The following is a 21,217-nucleotide window of genomic DNA, read 5'->3' on the forward strand; positions in this document are numbered from 1 at the left end:
ATGCTCGGCTGTGCAGGGCGGAGATGGAAGAGATCTTCCAGTGGTGCAAGTTAAGGATTTGGGCGAGTACAGAACAGAGGACAAATATGGCAATGCTTCAAAATTTTACAATACTTCAAATTTTAACCTTTCTTCAGTTTACACTGGATGTGAAAATATCCTAGGTTTTAGTTAGTTCCTTTGCTAAAAGATCCCATTGGTTTTTCCTCATAATTGCAAAGTTCACCTGAAACCTGTCAGAGACCTGGAGTAAATGGCTGAACGACATTTTGAAGCATTGCCATATTTGTCCTCTGTTCTGCACTCACCCTAATCCTTAATCTGCACCACTAGAAGATCTCTTCCATCTCCGCCCTGCACAGCTAAGCATCAAACACCCACTCTGGCACCCAAAACAGGAGCTGCAAATACTAGACTACTGGGCTAAAATAAACCGCCTTTGGTCTAAGAGAGGAAAGGAAGAGTCAGGTACATATCTGGCGAGTGAGTATTCCCACTCATGGAGACCAGATAAACGACAGTCCGGGCTGGAGATAAAAAGAAGGCAGGATCTCATAGTTGTCTGAGTCATTTAATGTGGGGGTCATTAGCCACTTCTGGAATTAAAGAACCAAAAATAAATCACAGTACCATAGCTGGTATTCAGTGATGTGTCAGCAAAGTCATATTATATTTACTATATTCTATTTAACAAAACAGAGATTTAATACATTTGCACCAGAAATTATTAAATAACAATTAAAAATTTTAGAGCAAATATCTAGAATACTCATTTCAGTAGGAGTCTTCATTACTCCGTGGTTCTTGAACAGTGAGACAGACTAAGTTTGTATCTAGAATTAGACTCATATTTTAAATCTAATAAATATTGACATATGTGTTAAATTAAAATACTACTTTGCTATGTCAAGCCATATGTCATAAAAATATCAACCTACATTGAAGTGAACCTAAAATCCTCATTCACATTCACCACAAAACTTTATGCAGCGTAAATTACCTTTTAAACAAGTAAATGTCTCAATTTATACAGATTTAAGTGGTATAAGCTAAAATTCAAATTTAGTTTTGGTTCAATTTCTTGAACCCAAGAATTCAGCAGCCTGAAAATTTACCCAACACGCTCCAAAAAGATTGCATGACCCTCCATGCCAGGGGACCTTTGGACACTGACTGCACGGCAGGCAAGGCCTAAGCCGTTTGCCCAGGTAATGTGTCCTTCAACTGGAAACAGGTAGATTTGGTAAAAAGTCACTAGAAGAACATGTTACCACAAATCCTAGGCTGTTCTAGTCTCCTGAAGTAATTAACTTATAACTAGAGAAAGAAACAAAATTATGAATTATTTTATAGTGCATACATTTTATACTCTTTCATGAGAATTTTGTAATATTGCCACTTTGTATTGCCATTGTAAGAGAAATGAGGAAGCCCATCCTCTCAATGCCCCAAAAAGAATGGAAGTCATCACTATTATGATCCGGGACAGAAAAGAGAAGGCCTGCCCCGTGAAGGGGAAGAAGTAAGAAGCGTACATAGACCTTATCAGTGGCACACCTCTTTTTACGTTTCTTTCCTGAGGTTTCAGTTCCATCTAAGCTTTGGATATAATTTAGGGAGACAGACTGTATCGCAAAAAGCAGGAAAAGTGGTGTAAGTAACAGCTGATTATTACTCAATATTGAATCGAAAATTATGGAATTCACTGGAAAACACTTCTAAATTATTTACAGAGTTCTAAACTTCTCATTCATTGAATTAAAAATAATGTATCTATTAATTAGGAGACTGGAAAGGAGAAGAATGTCTCCTCTGATCTTTGCCCCAAAATTTTGCTAAAATACTCCATATTATAATATAGAATTTGCATAAATTTACTAACTTTCCTTAGGATGAAAAGACGGCTCAAATAACCATTCGTTCTAACATCCCAAATAATTGTTGCTATGTAAATTGTAGGCTTTTATCATGAAATAATTGAGAAATTTAGAAAAAGTGAGGAAGCCAAAAATAATTTAAATAAATCCAAGTTTAATTTAAAAGTCACATTAAATGAAGAGATGAATAAAGCAGCAGTTGCAGACTCATTAATAAAAGGAAAAAGTTGGCAATTTAAATGCATGCAATTGTATTGATATGCTAATTTAAATTTTATGTATAAGGGTAATTTAAAAGAATATGGAATATGTATTAATTCTTAAAATAATGCTTGTATGCATATGATAATATTTAACTAAAATTTTTATTAACTTGCAAAGAAATACTATTAATTTATAAAGAAAGTAGTTTTTCTATTCAACTATTAAAGTTCCAATTCCAACAAAACACACCAAAATGAACAAATAATTATGATTCAATTTAAAGTTCCATCTTTAAACTCTTCATAATCTTCTTTGGTAAACAGATCCAAAGATGGGTTGATCCTAAATAAAAGACGACAAAATTGAATCTTGTTAATGTAAAATGTCATAATCAGCAGTCACTGAAAAATCTTAACGTTTCTAAGACTGCAAAGTAACAGCTACTCTCTATATTTACTGTTTTGATAACTTTCACTTTCTCTAGTTGACCATAAAAAGTTTCCGATGGACTCAATGTGTAACTCATATTTTTCTTCTCCACTCCAACTCCTGCCAATACCCTTGGTGACTTCAACAGCCCCGTTTACAGCAACTACGTCACAGAAGCACAATATCCCAGGCCTTTCCAAGCCACCTGAGCTGCTCACAAGTAAGGTCATTGCTTGGAGGCTGTCATCACTTCGAGCTTCTGCTTTACTTCTAGGTGTTGGACTGACTCTTAAAATGTTCCTAGTGGACGCATTTCTACACTCCTGCTTTGTGTCCCCCTGCACTCTCACTGAACAAGGTCATTGCCCTCCTGTAGACTGCTGCTCCCTTGATCTCCTGCAAGCTTCATCAGTATCCCTCTCAGACCCACAACCATCTCTCTCGTTACTCCTGATTGAGCCCTAGAACCCCTCTTTGAAACTGAGATTCCTCTTCGTCCTGGACGTTGCCTCACATACTGTTCTCAGTCCTCTCCTCTGCCTCCATCCTCACATTGAGGTTTCCATCTGCATCTACTGCTAACACTACATACGACCTTTATGCAGTATAGATATTACACTAGCACCCATACAGCACTTCTAATTGCTTGCTTGGAATTTTCACCTGGGTACCTCACTATCACCTAAAGTTCAGCATGCCAAAATAAAACTCAGTACCGTCACAAAACCAGTTCCTTCTTTCGACTTCCTTCTTTCTTATCTACTCCTTCTCAAAACTCAGTATCATCTCTCTTATCCCTTATAGCTGATCACTTGTCTCCTCTCCGCCCCTCTGCCATTCTCATTTAAGTGCATTTCACTTTTCACTTGGACTGCTATTATAATCCTCAGATTTTCTTTTTCATCTCCTATCTTGCCCCCATTCCAAAGCTTTCACAAAATGACATCAGATTCTTTCTAAAATGCAGATCTGAGCTACTGCTTTAAAATGTTCTGTACTGATGATGTACAAGATATTTGCATATCTCTTATTATCTTTCCATAAAATACTTATTAGTGACAAAAGGAAATATAGTAATTATATATAGTAGAGAAATGGATAACCACTTAGCCAATAGATCAAAGTTATCATCAATAAGGGATAAATGAAGATCACAGACTCCAGATGTGATACTCTGAGAAAGAAGCAACATTAGCTAGATAATGTTCCAGCCAAAAATGCAAAATATGAATCAAATCATGAGAAGGCATCAGCAAGTCCAAAGTCTGAAAAATAACTGGCCTGTATTCTTCAAAAATGTTAATATCATGAAAGACAAAGAAAGGCTGAAGAACTGTTACAGATTAAAAACTAAAGAGGCATCACAACTAAATGCAATACATGATCTTGGACTGGACCTGGTACCAGGAAAAATATCCCATGAAAGACTTTATTGGGACAATTGGAAAAAATCGGAATATAGACTATAGGTTATATAAAAGTTTTATATCAATGTTAAATTTCCTGAATTTTATAACTACAGTGTGGTTCATAAAAAATATCCTTGTTCTTAGGATACACATACAAGTATTAAGAGGTAATACTTTATACACACACATATATACACATACACAGAGACAGAGTATAAGAATGCTAAAGCAAATGTGGAAAGATGTTAAAAATCTGTGAACCTAAGTAAAGGGTATTCTGGAGTTCTTTGTATTATTCTTACAACTTTTCTGTACATTTGAAACCAGTAAGATTAAAAGGTTGGGGTCCAGCCCGGTCGCACAGTGGTTAAGTTCCCACATTCCACTTCAGTGGCCTGGGGTTCGCCAGTTCGCATCCTGGCTGCGGACCTAAGCACCACTTGTCAGGCCATGATGTGGCAGACGTCCCACATAAAAAACAGAGGAAGATGGGCATGGATGTTAGCTCAGGGCCAGTCTTCCTCAGCAAAAAAGAGGAGGATTGGTGGTGGATGTTAGCTCAGGGTTAATCTTCTTCTTCAAAAAGAAAAAAGAATAAAAGGTTAAGAAAATGTCTCATGTTTATTCATTGCCAACTGAACACTGCCTTAGCCCAGCATTCAAATGAGACCCTTTGAAATACAGTCTCAGTATTATTTTTATAACTCTCTTCACTGTGACTATCTTAAACACACTTTAATCACACTGTACATTCCAGAACGTTTTCTTGGACTCCATGAACTTGCTCATGTCCGTGTCTAAAATATACTCCCCTCCCCCACATTCTCACTTATACAAATCTAATGTCTCTTTTCCAAGGCCCAACTTACTACCTTTACTATTACTTTCCAAACCCCACCAAACTGGATGTAATCTCTCCCTAAGAAGTTAATGAGCCCAGATGATTAGTCAACCAGGGAACAATTGAAAAGGAAGGGGGAAAGATGATATGCTCAGTTTAAAACATGTGGCATTTAAAAGTAACTGGAATAGCCTAAAGAAATTCAGACGTACATGACCAGAAAATGGGTGAGCTACCTCAGAGTAAAAATGTAAAGAGAGAGTAGGACCAACAATTACTCCTAGGGAAGCATCTGTTATTAGGTGGTAGCAAAAGGGACAAATAAAAAATACACAGAAAATATGGTCAGAAACACAGAAAGAGAACCATGACGTAGCCTCCAGAACACTAAGAAAGAAGAAAACTTTGAAGGAGAAGTAGTAAGATAATATTAACGGTGACAGCATGTTCAAAGAGAAAGAGAACTAAGCAGAGGTATGAAGAACAACAAAGCATGGAGCATGGAGAGAGTAGTTTCAACAGCATGGTGAAGATAGGGTCCCAACGACGTTTATCAAATTTCAACAAATATTTAATGAGTACCTCCTATGGCCAAATACTAGGTTTAGGAAGGAACAGGCTAGAATTAACAATGGACATATACTAAAGGTTGGAGAAGGTAGGACGTAAAAGGAAGGAAAGAAGTCTATAACTGTTATCTAAATGGGTTCTCACCAGAAGATAAGAAGATTCATCCTGTGTGATCTGAGTCTAGGAGGAAGATAAAATATAAGGAAAATTCAAGTTGGCGTCTAGCACTGATTTTCCCATTAATAAATACATATTAAGGCATAAGAGTTATAATACATTTTTAAAACAAAAGTATTAGTTTTTGTAATCTGGTTTAAAATTGTATTACAAAATAATGAAATACAAGGCTACCTTATGTTTTTAAGACGTTATTTCTGGACAACTCTGCACATTATTTTAAGATGTTAAATAATCCTTACAAGATTGCTTGATGTTTAGTAGAAGGCCTCTTGCTGAGGAACAAGAGAACCTGAAAAGTTCAAGTTATGGCCAGAGCAAAATTAGGTGTAATCTGGTATGTTTATTAAAGTAATTGGAGCTGGATTAACAGTAAGAACAATGTCCAGGTGTTTTGCACATTGCTCTGCCTATTCAAACATCATTTTCACTCAAAAACTACTGACTACTTTTTCCTTCCTAATCCTCTCTCCTGCCTCATTTTCCTTCTTAACTGAATATGAAAAGTAGAGTATCACTAATGTGAACATTGCTTTATATGCCATTATTGCAAGTAATTTATGCTATTATTGATGCAATATGATATGAACGGTAATGAGTTCCCAGTATTACATTGCTTACAGAATGGTACTCTGCTCTAATTATTATCTTATGAAAATATTCTTCACAAAATTAAATTCTACAATGGTTGACGTCAGCATCATGGTGGAGTTGTTCCCTTTGTCTTCCACCTCTCAGTTATAACCAGTAGGACATACATGGACCAACAAAGGACTCCCTGCACAGCACACACGAATGCCTGAGAGATCCATACATCTATGCACCTGAGGTGGGTGGACTGGACCTCTTAGAGGTGGTGTAAGCATGGGAGCAGCAGCAGCAGTTCCCGAGACCAGAGGCTCCAGGAACTGAGGTAACACCCAGGAGTCCAGGCAGCCCACGTTCCTGGAGGTGCCAGGAATCATTGCAGGCTTATGACCAGAAGCTCTGGGAACCATGATAATACGTGTGACCCAGGCCCCTCCCCCTTGCCCAGAGGTGGCATCTCCAACACTGATCCTCCAGCAGCTGAGGCTGCGCCCAAGACACAGATACTCTCCACAATGGTGGCAATGCCCGTGACATGAGGTTCTAAGAAGCACGGTAGCACTAGAGAACAGAGGCTGCAAGAGCCACCGTGGCACTTGTGGCGCAGTCCCTGTCCCTCTCCCTCCCCCAGCAGCGGTGGGTGGTACTTACAACCTGAGGCTTCAGGAAATACAGTGGTGCCCCTCACCCAGATCCCTCCCCATTGACCAGTGGTGGCGCTTCCAACACTGGCCATTCCAGCAGCAAGGGCTGCATCCAAGACCCCAAGACCCCAAGCAGCAGAGGCAGTGCCCATGACCTGATGTTCCAGAAACTGCACAGGTGCAAGAGAGCAGAGGCTTCAGGAGCTCCAGTGGCATTTGTGACCCAGGTACCTCTACCCCCATGGTGGTAGTGGTGTCACCCACAACCCCAGTCCACCTAGGAGCAGTGTCCCTGGCAGCAACGTTGCCAGCAGCCCTAGATAACCTTGGAGAAGCAGCACAGGTGGCACATGCAACAGCAGCACCCAAGCCCAGGCAGAGCCCACAGAGAGCCAGGTAACAGCAAGAGTGCAGCCCATGATCCTGGTACCCCCAGCTGCACAAGTGCCCACAACTTCAGCCCCCCACGCATAGAATTAGCACCTGCAGATCCTAAAACTTGGATGTGGCAGAGGTGCCTGTAACCCTGGCTCCTGCCCCATTCCTCCTCCCCCGACCACCATAGTGGGGTAACCCATGATACAGGCAACCCCAGAAGCAGCAGAGGTGCTGGCAGTCCAGTGATGCCAGTGGTGACATCCATGACTGCAGTGACATCATAAGCAACAAGGCACCAGCAGCCTCAGAGGCACAGCAGCACAACGAGGCACTGACAATGCTTCTGGAAGATGCAGAGAAGGGGGAAAAGTGTAGGCTCTCAAATACAATGTGAAGCAGGTCAGAATCAAAGTAAACAGAGCCTTACTCAAGTAAGAAAAGTGTTTTCTACCACAAATGTGCTAGCAGAGGAACAACTCATGAAGTACCATGAAGCACTACAGTAACACAGTAGCACAAAAAGAAAATGACAACTCTCCAGAAACCAAACTTGAAACCATGGAAGATTGCAATCTAACTAACAGAGAATTCAAAAGAGCTGTCATGAAGAAACTCAGTGAGTTACAAGAAAATTCAGAAAGACAGTTCAATAAGTTCAAGAGTAAAATTAATGAACAGAAAGAGTATTTCACCAAAGGGACTGAAACTCTAAAAAAAGCCCCACAAATTCTGGAGCTGAAGAACACAATCTTCCTCACCAAAAAAAAGAAAGAAAGAAAGGAAAGAAAAAAAGAAATACTAGCTGAGAACTTCCTAAACCTGGGGTAAGAACTGGACACATAAGTACATGAGGCTACCAAACCACCTAATTATCTCAATGCAAAAGACCCTCTGCAAGGAACATTATATTAAAACTGTCATAAGTCAATGACAAAGAAAAAAATATTAAGGGTGGCCAGAGAGAAGAAAATAACTCCCAAAGGAACCCCCATTAGGCTATCAGCAGCTTTCTCAGCAGAAATTCTATAGGCTAGGAGAGAATGGAATGATATATTCAAAATACTAAAAGACAAAAGCTGTCAGGCAAGAACACTCTATCCAGCAAAGTTATCCTTCAGATAAGGAGAAATAAAGGCTTTGCTGGACAAATAAAAGCTGAGGGAGTTCTTCCACTAGAACTGCCTCATAAGAAATGTTGAAAGGAGCCCTCTTATCTGAAACAAAAAGGCAAAGGTATATAATGCTTTGAGTAAGGTAATAAATAGACAGAATCAGAAAATTGCAACTCTATATCAGAATAGGTTAGTCAACACTTAATTATAACATAAAGGCTAAAGGGAAAGAAAGCATTAAAAACAACTATAAGCACTTTGATTTGATAACAAACTCACAATACAAAAAGGGATACTTTGTGACAACAAAAACGTAGAAGGGGAAGAGGAAAAGGACAGAACCTGTATAGGCAAATGGAGACAAGATGTTATCATCAGAAAAAGGACTACCTCACCTATTAGATCTTTTATACAAACTTCATGGTGACCATGAAACAAAAATTCAGAGTAAAGTCACAAAACATAAAAAATGAGGAAACTGAGAAACACATCACAGAAAACGAAGACTGAAATGGCAGACAGAAACACAATGAAAAAGAAACAATTGAAATATAGAACAAGAAGAAAACACAAGATAAAATGGAAATATGAAGCCCTCGTACATCTATAATCACCCTAAATGTAAATGGATTGAATTCACCAATCAAAATCCACAGAGCGGCTGGATAGATTAAAAAACAAGACCCAATAATATGCTGCCTCCAGGAGACCTATCTCAGCTCTAATGACAAACACAGGCTCAGAGTGAAGGAATGGAAGATGATAGTCCAAGAAAATGGCAACCAAAAGAAAGTGGGTGTAGTTGTACTTATATCAGACAAAATAGATTTCAAGCCAAAAAATATAACAAGAGACAAAGATGGACATCCTGTAATGATAAAGGGGACATTCCACTAAGAAGACATAACATTTATTAATACATATGCACCTAACATAAGAGAATCAAAGTATACAAAGCAACTATTAACAGACCTAAAAGGAGAAGTTGACAGCAACACAGTAATAGTAGGGCACTTTAACACCCCACTAACATCACTGGATAGACCATCCAGAAAGAGAATCAACAAGAAAACATTGGCCTTAAATGAAAACCTAGACCAGAAGGACTTAATAGATATATATAGGACATTCCATCCAAAAGCAGAGGAATACACATTCTTCTCAAGTGCACATGGAACACTCTCAAAGACAGACTATATGTTGGGAAACAAAACAAGTCTCAATAATTTAAGAAGACTGAAATCATATCAAGCATCTTTTCCGATCACAATGGTATGAAACTAGAAATTGACCATAGGAAGAAAGCTGGAAAAGTCACAAATATATAAAGACTAAACAATATGCTACTGAACAACTATTGGATCAATGGAGAAATCAAAGGAGAAGTCAAAAAATACCTGGAGACAAATGAAAATGAAAACACAACATACCAAAATCTATGTGATGCACCAAAAGCAGTACTAAGAGAGAAGTATACAGCAGTACAGGCTCAAGAAACAAGAAAAGTCGCAAATAAACACTCTAAGGCTACACCTGAAAGAATTAGAAAAAGAAGAACAAATGAAGCCAAAGTCAGCAGAAGGAAGGAAATAATAAAATAAGACTGGAAATAAATGAAATAAAAGCTAAAAAGACAATAGAAAAGATCAATGAAACTAAGACCTGGTTCTTTGAAAATATAAACAAAACTGGCAAACTCTCAGCTAGATTCACTAAGAAAAAAAGAAAAAGGGCTCAAATAAATAAAATCAGAAATGAAAGAGGAAAAATTTCAACAGATACTACCGAAATACAAAAGATTAAGAGACTACCAAGAAAAGCTATATGCCAACAAACTGGAAAATGTAGGGGAAATGGATAAATCCTTAGAATCATACAACCTGCCAAAACTGAACCAAGAAGAAATAGAGAATTTGAATAGACCAATCACAAGTAAAGATATTGAAACAGTAATCAAAAACCTCCCAAAAAACAAAAGTCCAGGACCAGATGGCTTCTCTGGTGAATTCTACCAAACATTCAAAGAAGATTTAATACCTATCCCTCTCAAACTCTTCCAAATAATTGAAGAGGTAGGATGCTTCCTAACTCGTATTACAAGGTCAACCTTGCCCAGATACCAAAATCAAACAAGGATGACACAAAAAAGGAAAATTACATGACAATGTCCCTAATGAACAGAGACAGAAAAATCCTCAATAAAATACTAGCAAATTGAATACAACAATACATTAAAAGGATCAAACACCATGATCCTTTAGGATTTATTCCAGGGATGCAGGGGTGGTTCAACATCTGCAAATCAGTCAATGTAATACACCACATTAACAAAATAAAGAATAAGTCACATGACCATCTCAATAGATGCAGAGAAAGCATTTGACAAGATTCAACACCCATTTATGATAAAAATTCTCAATAAAATGGAAACAGAAGGAAAGCACCTCAACATAATAAAGCCCATATACAACAAACCCACAGCCAACAGCATACTCAACAGTAAGAAAGTGAAAGCTATGCCTTTAAGAACAGGAACAGGACAAGGATGCCCACTCTTGCCAGTCTTATTCAACATAGTATTGGAAGTCCTAGTCAGAGCAATTAGGCAAGAAACAGAAATAAAAGGTATACAAATTGGAAAGGAAGAAGTAAAACTGTCACTATTTGTGGATGACATGATTCCATATATAGAAAATCCGAAAGAATCCACCAAAAAATTATTAGAAATAATTAACCAATACAGTAAAGTTGCAGGGTACAAAATCAATACACAAAAATCAGTCTCATTTCTATACATGAACAATGAGCTAGCAGAAAGAGAAATCAACAATACAATCCCATTTATAACCACAACAAAAAGAATAAAATACCTAGGAATAAATTTAGCCAAGGAAGTGAAAGACCTGTACACGAAAAACTATAAGACACTGTTGAAAGAAACTGAAGAAGACATAAAGAAATGGAAAGATATTCCATGCTCATGGACTGGAAGAATAAACATAGTTAAAATGTCCACATTACCTAAAGCAATCTATAGATTCAATGCAATCCCAATCAGAATCCCAATGAAATTTTTCACAGAACTAGAACAAGGAATCCTAAAATTTATACGGAACAACAAAAGACCTCGAATTGCCAAGGCAATCCCAAGAAAAAAGAACATAGCTGCAGGTATCACTCTCTCTGATTTCAAATTATACTACAAAGCTAGAGTAATCAAAACAGCATGGTACTGGCAGAAAAACAGACACACAGATCAATGGAACTGAATTGAGAGGCCAGAAATAAACCCACACATCTATGGATAGCTAGTTTTCAACAAAGAAGCCAAGAACATACAATGAGAAAGAAAAGTCTCTTCCATAAACAGTGTTGGGAAAAGTGGACAGCCACATGCAAAAGAATGAAAGTAGACCATTATCTTACACCACATACAAAAATTAACTCAAAATGGATTAAAGACTTCAATGTAAGACCTGAAACCATAATACTCTTAGAAGAAAACATAGGCGGTACGCTCTTTGACACTGGTGTTAGCAGTATCTTTTTGAATATCATATCTCCTTACACAAGGGAAACAAAATAAAAAATAAACAAATGGGACTATATCAAACTAGAAAGCTTCTGCAAAGCAAAGGAAACCATCACCAAAACAAAAAGGCAACCTACCAATTGAGAGAAAATATTTGCAAACTATATATCCAATAAGGGGTTAGTACCAAAAACATACAAGGAACTCATACAACTCAAAAATAGAAAAACAAACAACTCAATTAAAAACTGGGGAGAGGAACTGAACAGACATTTTTCCAAAGATATACAGATGACCACCAGGCACATAAAAAGATGTTCAGAATCACTAATTATTAGGGAGATGCAAATCAAAACCACAATGAGATATCACCTCACACCCATCAGAATGTCCTTAATTAACAAGATAAGAAATAACAAGTGTTGGAGAGGATGTAGGAAAAAGGGAACCCTCATACACTACTGGTGGGAGTGCAAACTGGTGCAGCCCTGATGGAAACAGTATGGAGATTTCACAAAAATATAAAAATAGAAATACCATGTCATCCAGGTATTCCACTTCTGGTTATTTATCCAGAGAACACAAAAACACTAATTGGAAAAGATACATGCATCCCTATGTCATTGCAGCATCATTCACAATAGCCAAGAATTGGCAGCAACCTAAGTGCCCAATGGATGAATGGATAAAGATGTGGTATATACATATATACAATGGAATACTACTCAACTATAAAAAAGATGAAATCTTGCCATCTGCAACAACATAGATGGAACTTGAGGGTATTATGCTAAGTGAAATGTCAGATGAAGAAAGATAATTACCATATGAATTCACTCATATGTGGAAGATAAACAAAAAAACAAATACATAGATACAGAGAATAGATTGGTGGTGACCAGAGGGAGATGGGATGCAGGGAGGGCAAAATCAATAAAGGGGCACATGTGTGTGTTCATGGGTGGCAACTAGACTTTTGGTGGTGAACATGATGCAGTCTATACAGAAGTCAAAATATAATGACGTGCACCTGAAATTTATATAACGTTATAAACCAATGTGACCTCCAATAAAAAAGTAGATAATAAAAATAAATTTAAAAAATTAAATTCTGCAGATTTATTGACTGTCAAAATAGAAGCTGTCATCAAGTGACTGTCCAAAGAACCTACAGAAGCATTCAGCATGGCAGCATGTGTATTAGGATATGCATGGGAAGGGGATAAATAACTACTACGATTTATCAGTTCATGGGACATTATTAGTTACATAAATTGTATCCAACTTAATTGTTTGAGAATCCAGAACTTCCAATTACTTTAATAAACATACTAGATTACATCTAATTTTGCTCTGGCCACAATATCAACTCAACACTGATGAAATTTTAGAACATGATTTAATTTATGAGTGTTTTCCAGGAATGAAATAATGACATCAAGGTCATACTTCAAGGGCAGATTTTGTTAAATGCATTAAATCAGACTGCAGCATCCATGGAAAGGAAGTGACTACATGAAGTGACACCAAATGTATAATTTCATATTGTAGTTAAAATGTTTTTCTTCATTAATCTGCACGAGTTTTGTAATCTGCATTAAAGAGTTGGCATTAAAATTCAGATTTATGGGCCAGCCCAGGGGCATAGTGGTTGGGCTCATGCACTCCACTTCAGCAGCCTGGGGTTCAGGGATTTGGATCCCAGGCAGGGACCTACATACCACTCATCAAGCCATGTGTGGTGGTGTCCCACATACAAAATAGAGGAAGAGCGGCACAGATGTTAACTCAGAGCCGATCTTCCTCACAAAAAAAAATTCAGATTTAACAGACAAGTATGTGCCCTTTGCTCAGTAAATTCTAGTCAAGGCTCACCTTCTGCAGTCCTCCACTCATACCTACACCTGTGGTCTACTCTACACTCATTGCTTCAAGACGTTTGTACCTTTAATTGTGATGAACAGTGATAATACGGTACCCTCCCTACTATAGTCTCTACATCGAATGTGACAATTCAGAAAACTATGGGTCTCATGGGACCAAGGTAACTAAACTCTTATAGAAGCCAGTCTTTTTTAATACAATAAAATACAATGAATACTACAATAAAATAAAAATTGTGTTAACTTACTTTCACTAGATAATTGCTGGCGTTTCAGCCTGAGTCTATATTTTTCATTTTCTTCAAGCATTCTAGAAATGACTTTGTATACTCTATTCCATGCTAAAACCTTAAAAAGATAAGCACAGTTAAGGAATACTGAGTAGAGAAGCTGGAATACATTTTGATGGAAGGAACTGGGAGTGACTCAACTGTGTTGCATGTCAATGTTTATTATTATAAAGCAATATTAGCACTTAGAGACCTAAAATGTAACTGTAATTGTTTTCTCATCATCACTGAATTCTCTGGTCTCTTTTCCCAACTTCCTAGCATTTCCTCTTTGTGGTATTTAAATTAACCACCCTGGATGAAGTTTCCTTTCAAAGGCACTCTCTATAAAGTCCTGCCTAAATGGTTCCAACACATTCAGTTTTGTTTGGAAAGGTAACAAAAACAGTGAATTCCTATTCCTATGTCTAAACCACTGGGCAATGATTTGATTTTTTGACGTACCTTATTCTAGTCAAGAATTAAACATTTCTCCTAGGACATACCAAAGCAAAATTACTAGAGAGCACGAATATACTAAAATAGATAGAATGAGGACTATGGAAGCAAACAGATCGATCTAGGCTCAAATTCTGGCTTTGCCACTTACCAGTTGCTTGACATTGGGCAAACATTTTAATCTCATCTAGGAATAACTTCATACACTGGATTATTAGAATTTTGAAAAATATATGTAAAGCACTTACCCCCAGCGTCTGGCACACAGAAGTTATAAGTAAATATTAGCTACTGCTCTTTTCTCCTCATCCAAGAGGAAGTGGTTCTTGGAAGAAATATTTCTTAGTACAGTGAGGAGATTAGACGATCACTCAAAATACACACACTGCAAGGATTAGTCACCTTACATGCTATTCTATACTATCCATGGATTATAAATCAAACAAACTTGAAGCTCAGAAACAATATGCTTTTCTGTGCCATTACCAACCAACAATTTCTTTAAATTGAAGTATAAAATGTATGGTGGAAAACCAAGATTGGTAGAGCAACTGAGGCCGAATATGTTTAAAACACTCAAGTTCCCATGACATCTGGACCACCAGAGGTGGAAATGATTCAGCAGTAAAGGCTCACCCTTGTCCGCTTTTCTGCTAGAAACTTAATGTATAGCCCTGGTCTTTAAAAGAGCAACATGACACCAATACAGATCCATTCTTCTTCTCTTGAAATCCATGATTTTCTTCTTATATTACACTATTTATGGGAATTTATTCTATTCTATGGAACATATATTTCCATGCTTTGAAAGATCTTCCAGTGGGTTACAGGTGGATTAAAATGTGTTTTATACCTCGAACACTAAAACGACTATTCTTCATGGTTAATAAATATTTCCAAACCCGGTTTCATTTCTGCTAAATTAATTGTATTTTCTCATTTCAGTAAATTTAATGTTTCAAAAGACGGAGCTATTTTTACTGTCTTGAGTTTCTTCACATATTTGTATTTAGAGAGGTTAATCTAAAATTCAGATATTGCTCATTCCCCTTTACAATGATATACCTTTTTCTTTTTCTTCAGTATTTTGGAAGCTTCATTCAAAGGTATCGGAAAATCAAACTTTTTAGCTAAATTCTTCTGAGTTAAACCTAATTTAAAAAAAAAAGAATGAGAAGGTAAAATATCAAGGTCAACACATATTCACCGTCCTGAGAATGGAGGCAATTATAAATGTCTCCTGAGCTGTCTTTGAGGACTTCTACATTTGTTGGTATATTTCTGATCATTTGACAATAACAGTTTCCAAAATAGCTAATACTATGCTGGGGGGAAACAAGCAACGAAACTAGAGATAAACTACCTTGGAAGTGCCTAGGAAATCTCCTTCCTTTTCTGATTTGAAAGGTGAGTCCCAAAAAGGCCAGCGATAGAGTAAACAAATGCCAGAAACCACATCTTGCCCCACTGAACCTCTACAGTCTCCTTTCTTCTCAACTTCAGATACACATCATACTTCTAACTACACAAAACACCTTGTTCTTACCCTCTCAGCCTTTGCACATGCTGTTCTATCTGGCTTTGACACACTGTGTGCATGCACATGCACGCACACACACACCTGGCAGACAAATTTCCACCTGCTCTTCCAGAAAGCTCCCATCACCTATTCTCTACAGGCTTCCTTCAAACACACACAGCCCCACACACAGCACTGGCTCCAGGAACACCTTGTTCACACCACTTAGTACACTTTTATTCCATGTGTTTATAATGCGTTTCCTCCACTAAGCTGTGACCTTCTGGAGGGCAATGGCCACGTGTGCCTTATGCATCTTTCCATCCACTAAACACTTTTATCAATAAAAGGAAGAATAAAAATAAATAAATAAAATTTCCTGCTCAAAAAAAAGTATAAAAAGAACAAAGAAAGCATATGTAAGAAATTATAAAGTTTTATCTTTACTATTTATTTTTATTTATTAATGAGTAAGAGACTAGACAAACAAAATATCTCATTAATAAATCAAAATCCTGTTTTTTAAAAAAATTAACAAAATAGACAAAACACTGGCTAACTTGATCAAGAAAAAGGGAGACAGCACATACATACAAAAAAAGAAATGACAAGAGGGACATAACCATTGAAACACAAGAAATTTTCCAAAACCATAAGACACTACTTTGCAGACCTTTATACAAATAAATTTGGAAACCTGGATGGAATAAATAATTTGCTAGGGAAATACAGATGAGCAAAATTGACCCATTAGAGTTAGAAAGCTTAAAGAGACCAATTTCCATTGGAGATATATAGAAAGTTTTTAAGGAATTATCCCACAAATAGCACTAGGCCCAGATGGTTTCACAGAAGAATTCCAACAAATCTTCAAACACCAGATAGTCCCAATGTTCTATTAATTATTCCAGAGCACTGAAAAGGAGGGAAAAGTTCCTAATTCCTCTTATGAAGTAAGTATAACTCTAATAATACCTAAACTAGATGAAGTACAAAGAGAGAAAAACTACAGATCACTCTCTCGTGAATACCACTGCAAAACTTCTAAACAAATTATTAGCAGAGTCCAACACTACTTTAAGAAAATAATACATCACAACCAAGTAGGATTTATTTCAGGAATGCAAGGTTGGTTCAATATTAGGAAATCCATTTGTATTACGTACCATATTAATAAAACTAAGGAAAAATGTTTATCTCCATATATCTGAGAAAGCTTTTGGCAAAATTCAACACCCATTAATGATAAAAACACTGAATAAAATAAAAATTGAGGGATACTTTTTAATATCTTAAATATATATGCCTTAGAGCTAAAGCCAATACCTTATTTAATGGGGAACACAAGAGGCATTTCCCCTAAGGTCAGAAACAAGGCAAGGATGCCTACAATCTCCACTACTATTCCACATTGCACTTGAGGTATTAGCCAATGCAATAAAAAAAAAATCTATTGTAGGCATAAGAATGGGTAAAAAAGAAATAAAATTATCCTTATTTACAAATAATAGTATATCTGAAAAATTATGTGTCAACAATAAAACTGACTCATAAAAGAATTCAGTGACGTACTAGGATCTAAGATTAACATACAAAAATCAATAGGCTAAGTGAAAGAGGCCAACCAGGAAAGCTCACATATTGTATGCTTCCATTTATATGAAATGTCTAGAATAGGCAAATCTATAGAGTCAGAAAGTAATTTAGTGCTTTCATGGGGCTAGGGTTGGGGGGAGCGGACAGAGCAAGGGGGAACAGTGAATGCTAATGGTACAGGGTTTCTTTGGGGGGTAATAAAAATGTTCCAAAACTGATTGTGGTGATGATTGCACACCTCTGTAAAAAACACTAAATTGTGTAATAGGTGAGTTGAAAGGATTCTGAATTATATCTCAATAACGCTATTTAAAAAAAAAAGCACAGGTGGGCCCTCTTTCAAAGGCAGGCAGGAGTTTTTGGGATAATGGAAATGCTTTGCATCTTGTTTGTGGTAGTATGTCACTAGGGTATATAACCTTGTCAAAACCCCTCAAAATGTACGTAAACCAATCCTAAACAAAGTCGACTTTTTCTAAAGATGGAGAAGCGTCACATCCACAAACAGTAAACATTTGGAGGACATGACGGAGGAGGAAGACCCATTTACTACAGCGGAGACGACCAAAGGCCTAGGAAGACACTGAACAGGATTATGTAAAACCTATAGAGGGACAAGTTGTAAATACACACATTCCAGAAAGACACAAACGTAGACTGAACACACGGAGAGCCGTCCTCCGTTCTTAGAGAGGCCGGCTCCCCTTAAGCTCATCGCCAAGTCAGCGGCCCCGAAGGAACACAGCGCGCCAGGCCGCATCACGCCGGGCCTCGGGGCTGCGTCCGCCCCGTCCGTCTCCGCCTCGTCTCACACGACAGCGCCTGCCCCTCGCGCCCCTCCTCGGGCCGTCCGCCCGCCCCAGCGCGGCAGGGGCGACCTCGGGCCCGGCCTGGCCGCCCTCAGGGTTGCGGCCCGACCCAAGGCTGAGGGGAGGCCAAGGGTGGAGAAGCCCACCGCGCCCACCCGCCCCCCTGTCCCCGCCGCCCCTTCGCGCCACCTGCACGTGCCGCCGGCGCGGGGCTGCTCTGCGCGCTCGACGCCCGCTCGTCCGAGGGGGCCGCGGGGGGCCTGGGCCCGGGGCCGGGGGGCCGCCCTCCACCGTCCGGCGCGCCCGCCCGGCTGCATGTGGCCCCGAGCCCCGGGCTCCGGCGGCCGCCCAGCTGCAGCACACCGCCACACCGGTGCGCGCCGAAGCGGGCCACGTAGACGCAGGCCGCCGGAGGCCGCGTCCGCCCCCCGCCAGCCGCCGCCATCGCCGTCGCCGTCGCCGTGCGGTCTGTACCGCAGCCGCGCCAAGGCCCTCAGTCGCCGGGGCACCGTCCGCAGCGGGGGCGGGGCGGGGCGCGGGGCCGGACCACTGTTGGGGGGGGGGGGGACTTAGGGGACAGACTCCTGTGAGGAGAGGGGGGAGGGCCACTGTATGGGGAGGCGGGCTGGGGGCCGGACCAGTGTGGGGGAGAGGGGGTAGATGAGGGGCCGGACCACTGTGTGTGTGGGGGGGGGCGTGCTTAGGGGACAGAATCCTGTGAGGAGAAGGGGAGAGGGGAGGCGGGCTGGGGGCCGGACCAGTGTGGGGGAGGGAGGGTAGATGAGGGGCCGGACCACTGTGTGTGGGGGCCGCTGAGGGGCCAGACCCCTGTGAGGAGGGGGCTGGACCACCGTATGTGGGGTGGGCTGGGGGCCGGACCACTGTATGTGTGGGGGGCGTAGCTGAGGGGTCGGACCACTGTGAGGAGGTGGGGGTGGGGTGGACCACTATATTTAGGGGCTGGCTAGAGGCCCAACCACTGTTGGGAGGGGATAGCTGAGGGGTCAGACCACTGTGAGCAGGAGGGTGGACCACTATACTTGGGGGCAGGTGGGGGGCTGGACTACTCTGTGTGGAGGGGAGCTGAGGGGTGCGACCACTGTATGGGGGGCGGGCTGGGGACTGGACCAGTGTGGGGAGTGAGTGGTAGATGAGGAGATGGACCACCACAGGCGGGGAGCTGAAGAGACGGACCCGTGTGTGGGTCCATTGTGTGGACAGTGGGGGAGTGGACCGCCGTGTGTATGGTGGCCAGGGAGAGGAAGGGCTGAGACAGGACCACTTGGGGGGGGGGGGCAGATGAGGGGACAGACCACTGGAGAGGGGAGCTGAAGGGACAGACCACTGGAGATGCGGGAAGGGGGTCCTGCTGGGGGCTGGAAGGTGAACCAATCTGAGGGAGGTGGGAGAGTGAGCTGGGTGACAGACCACTGTCGGGCCTGGGAGGTGGGGGCTGGATCACTGTGTGCCTTGTACTGGGTGAGGGGCGAGCTGGGGAGCAGGACAAGTGCGCAGGTGTGGGGCAGGCAGGGTGGGGAAGGAATGAGGGATGGGGGAGGAGATGGGGAAGTGAGAGACCCCGGTCTGGCATATGTTGGTCCTGGGTGTGGTCCTCAACACCCTGCACAGAGAGGACCTGGGGCTGAAGCCCATCATGGTTCAGCTACTAACCAGCTGGGTTGTTTGAGCAAGCCACTTTCCCTCTCTGAGCCTTGTTTCTTCAGATGTAAACTCAGGATAACTGGGTGGTTAACATAAATCAAAATAAGGGGTATTAAGCATCGGCACATAGTAAGAGGTAGTTTCCTTAGACTTAATTTTCACTTCACATTTATTAAGCACTTACTCTGTGAAGTATGTACCATAATATCTTTATGTATACTTTACAAATAGCTTTCCCATAGACCATCTTGTTAAATCCATGCAGCATTTTACAGCAGAGGAACTGAGCCTCCAAAATGTGGAGGGACTTCCCCAAAGTCATAGGCAGTGACAGAGACATACTTTCTTAAAATAAACTTTTAAAAATTGAGTTAGAAATATGTGTAGAAAAGGGCACCAATTCTCAGTATGCGAATAGATGAATTTTCACACAGTGAACAGACCCATGTAATATCCTCCCAGGTTAAGAAGCACCACAGAAGCACCTCGTGTCCCTGGCCAGTCCCCATCCCTCTCCTCTCTTTCCTGGTTTCAAACAGCCTCAGTTTAGCTTTGTCCCTTGGGTTTGACTTCTTTGACTCAAGTTATGTTTGTGAGAAACACGCTATTGTGTGGATTTGTACCTCATTTGTATATACTACCCTCTATTCATCCATTCCATTCTTGATAGACATTTTATTATTTCCAATTTGAGACCCTTATTAATAGTGTTGCTAGGAACATTCCTATGTGTATCTTTTGTTGAACATATGCTATAAAGTATATCCACCTTAGCGTGGAATTGTTTAGGATATTCATATGTTCAGCTTTAGTAACTACTAACAAGCAAGTACTCAAAATGGTTCTACCAGCCAAGTATGGAAATTCCAGTTGCTCCACTGTTCACCTCCACTTGGCATTGTCAGTCTTTTCCATTTTAGCCATTCTGATGGATGTATTAGGGTTCTCCAGAGAAACAGAACCAGTAAGATGTGTATACATACACACATAGGATATAAACGTATATATATATCTCCATCTATGTGTGGAGACAGAGAGATTTTAAGGAATTGGCTCATACAATTGTGGAGAAAGGCAACTCCAAAATCTTCAGGATAGGCCAGCAGACTGGAGACCCAGGGAAGAGGTGATGCTACAGTTCAAGTCTGAAGGCCATTTGCTGGCAGAACTCCCCTTCGAGGGAAGTCCTTCTTTTTCTATTAAGGCTTTCAACTGATTGGAGGAGGCCCACATTATGGAGGATAATCTGCTTTACTCAG

The 21,217-nt window shown here is 40.1% G+C and overlaps 1 protein-coding gene across 1 annotated transcript; it reads right to left on the bottom strand.

Moving 5' to 3' along the window:
* Nucleotides 1-552: 552 nt before the first annotated feature.
* On the bottom strand, nucleotides 553-18,821 carry C13H5orf47 (chromosome 13 C5orf47 homolog). The gene is made up of 5 exons (XM_070569022.1): nucleotides 18,486-18,821; nucleotides 15,438-15,523; nucleotides 13,893-13,992; nucleotides 5,475-5,510; nucleotides 553-2,423 (listed from the first exon to the last, which is right to left on the bottom strand). The coding sequence occupies exons 1-4, from the start codon at nucleotides 18,739-18,741 to the stop codon at nucleotides 5,491-5,493; spliced, it is 462 nt and encodes a 153-aa protein (XP_070425123.1). The 5' UTR covers nucleotides 18,742-18,821; the 3' UTR covers nucleotides 553-2,423; nucleotides 5,475-5,490.
* Between the last annotated feature and the right edge of the window lie 2,396 nt (nucleotides 18,822-21,217).

This window comes from Equus przewalskii, chromosome 13 (genome assembly GCF_037783145.1).
Source record: "Equus przewalskii isolate Varuska chromosome 13, EquPr2, whole genome shotgun sequence".
Taxonomy (NCBI): domain Eukaryota; kingdom Metazoa; phylum Chordata; class Mammalia; order Perissodactyla; family Equidae; genus Equus; species Equus przewalskii.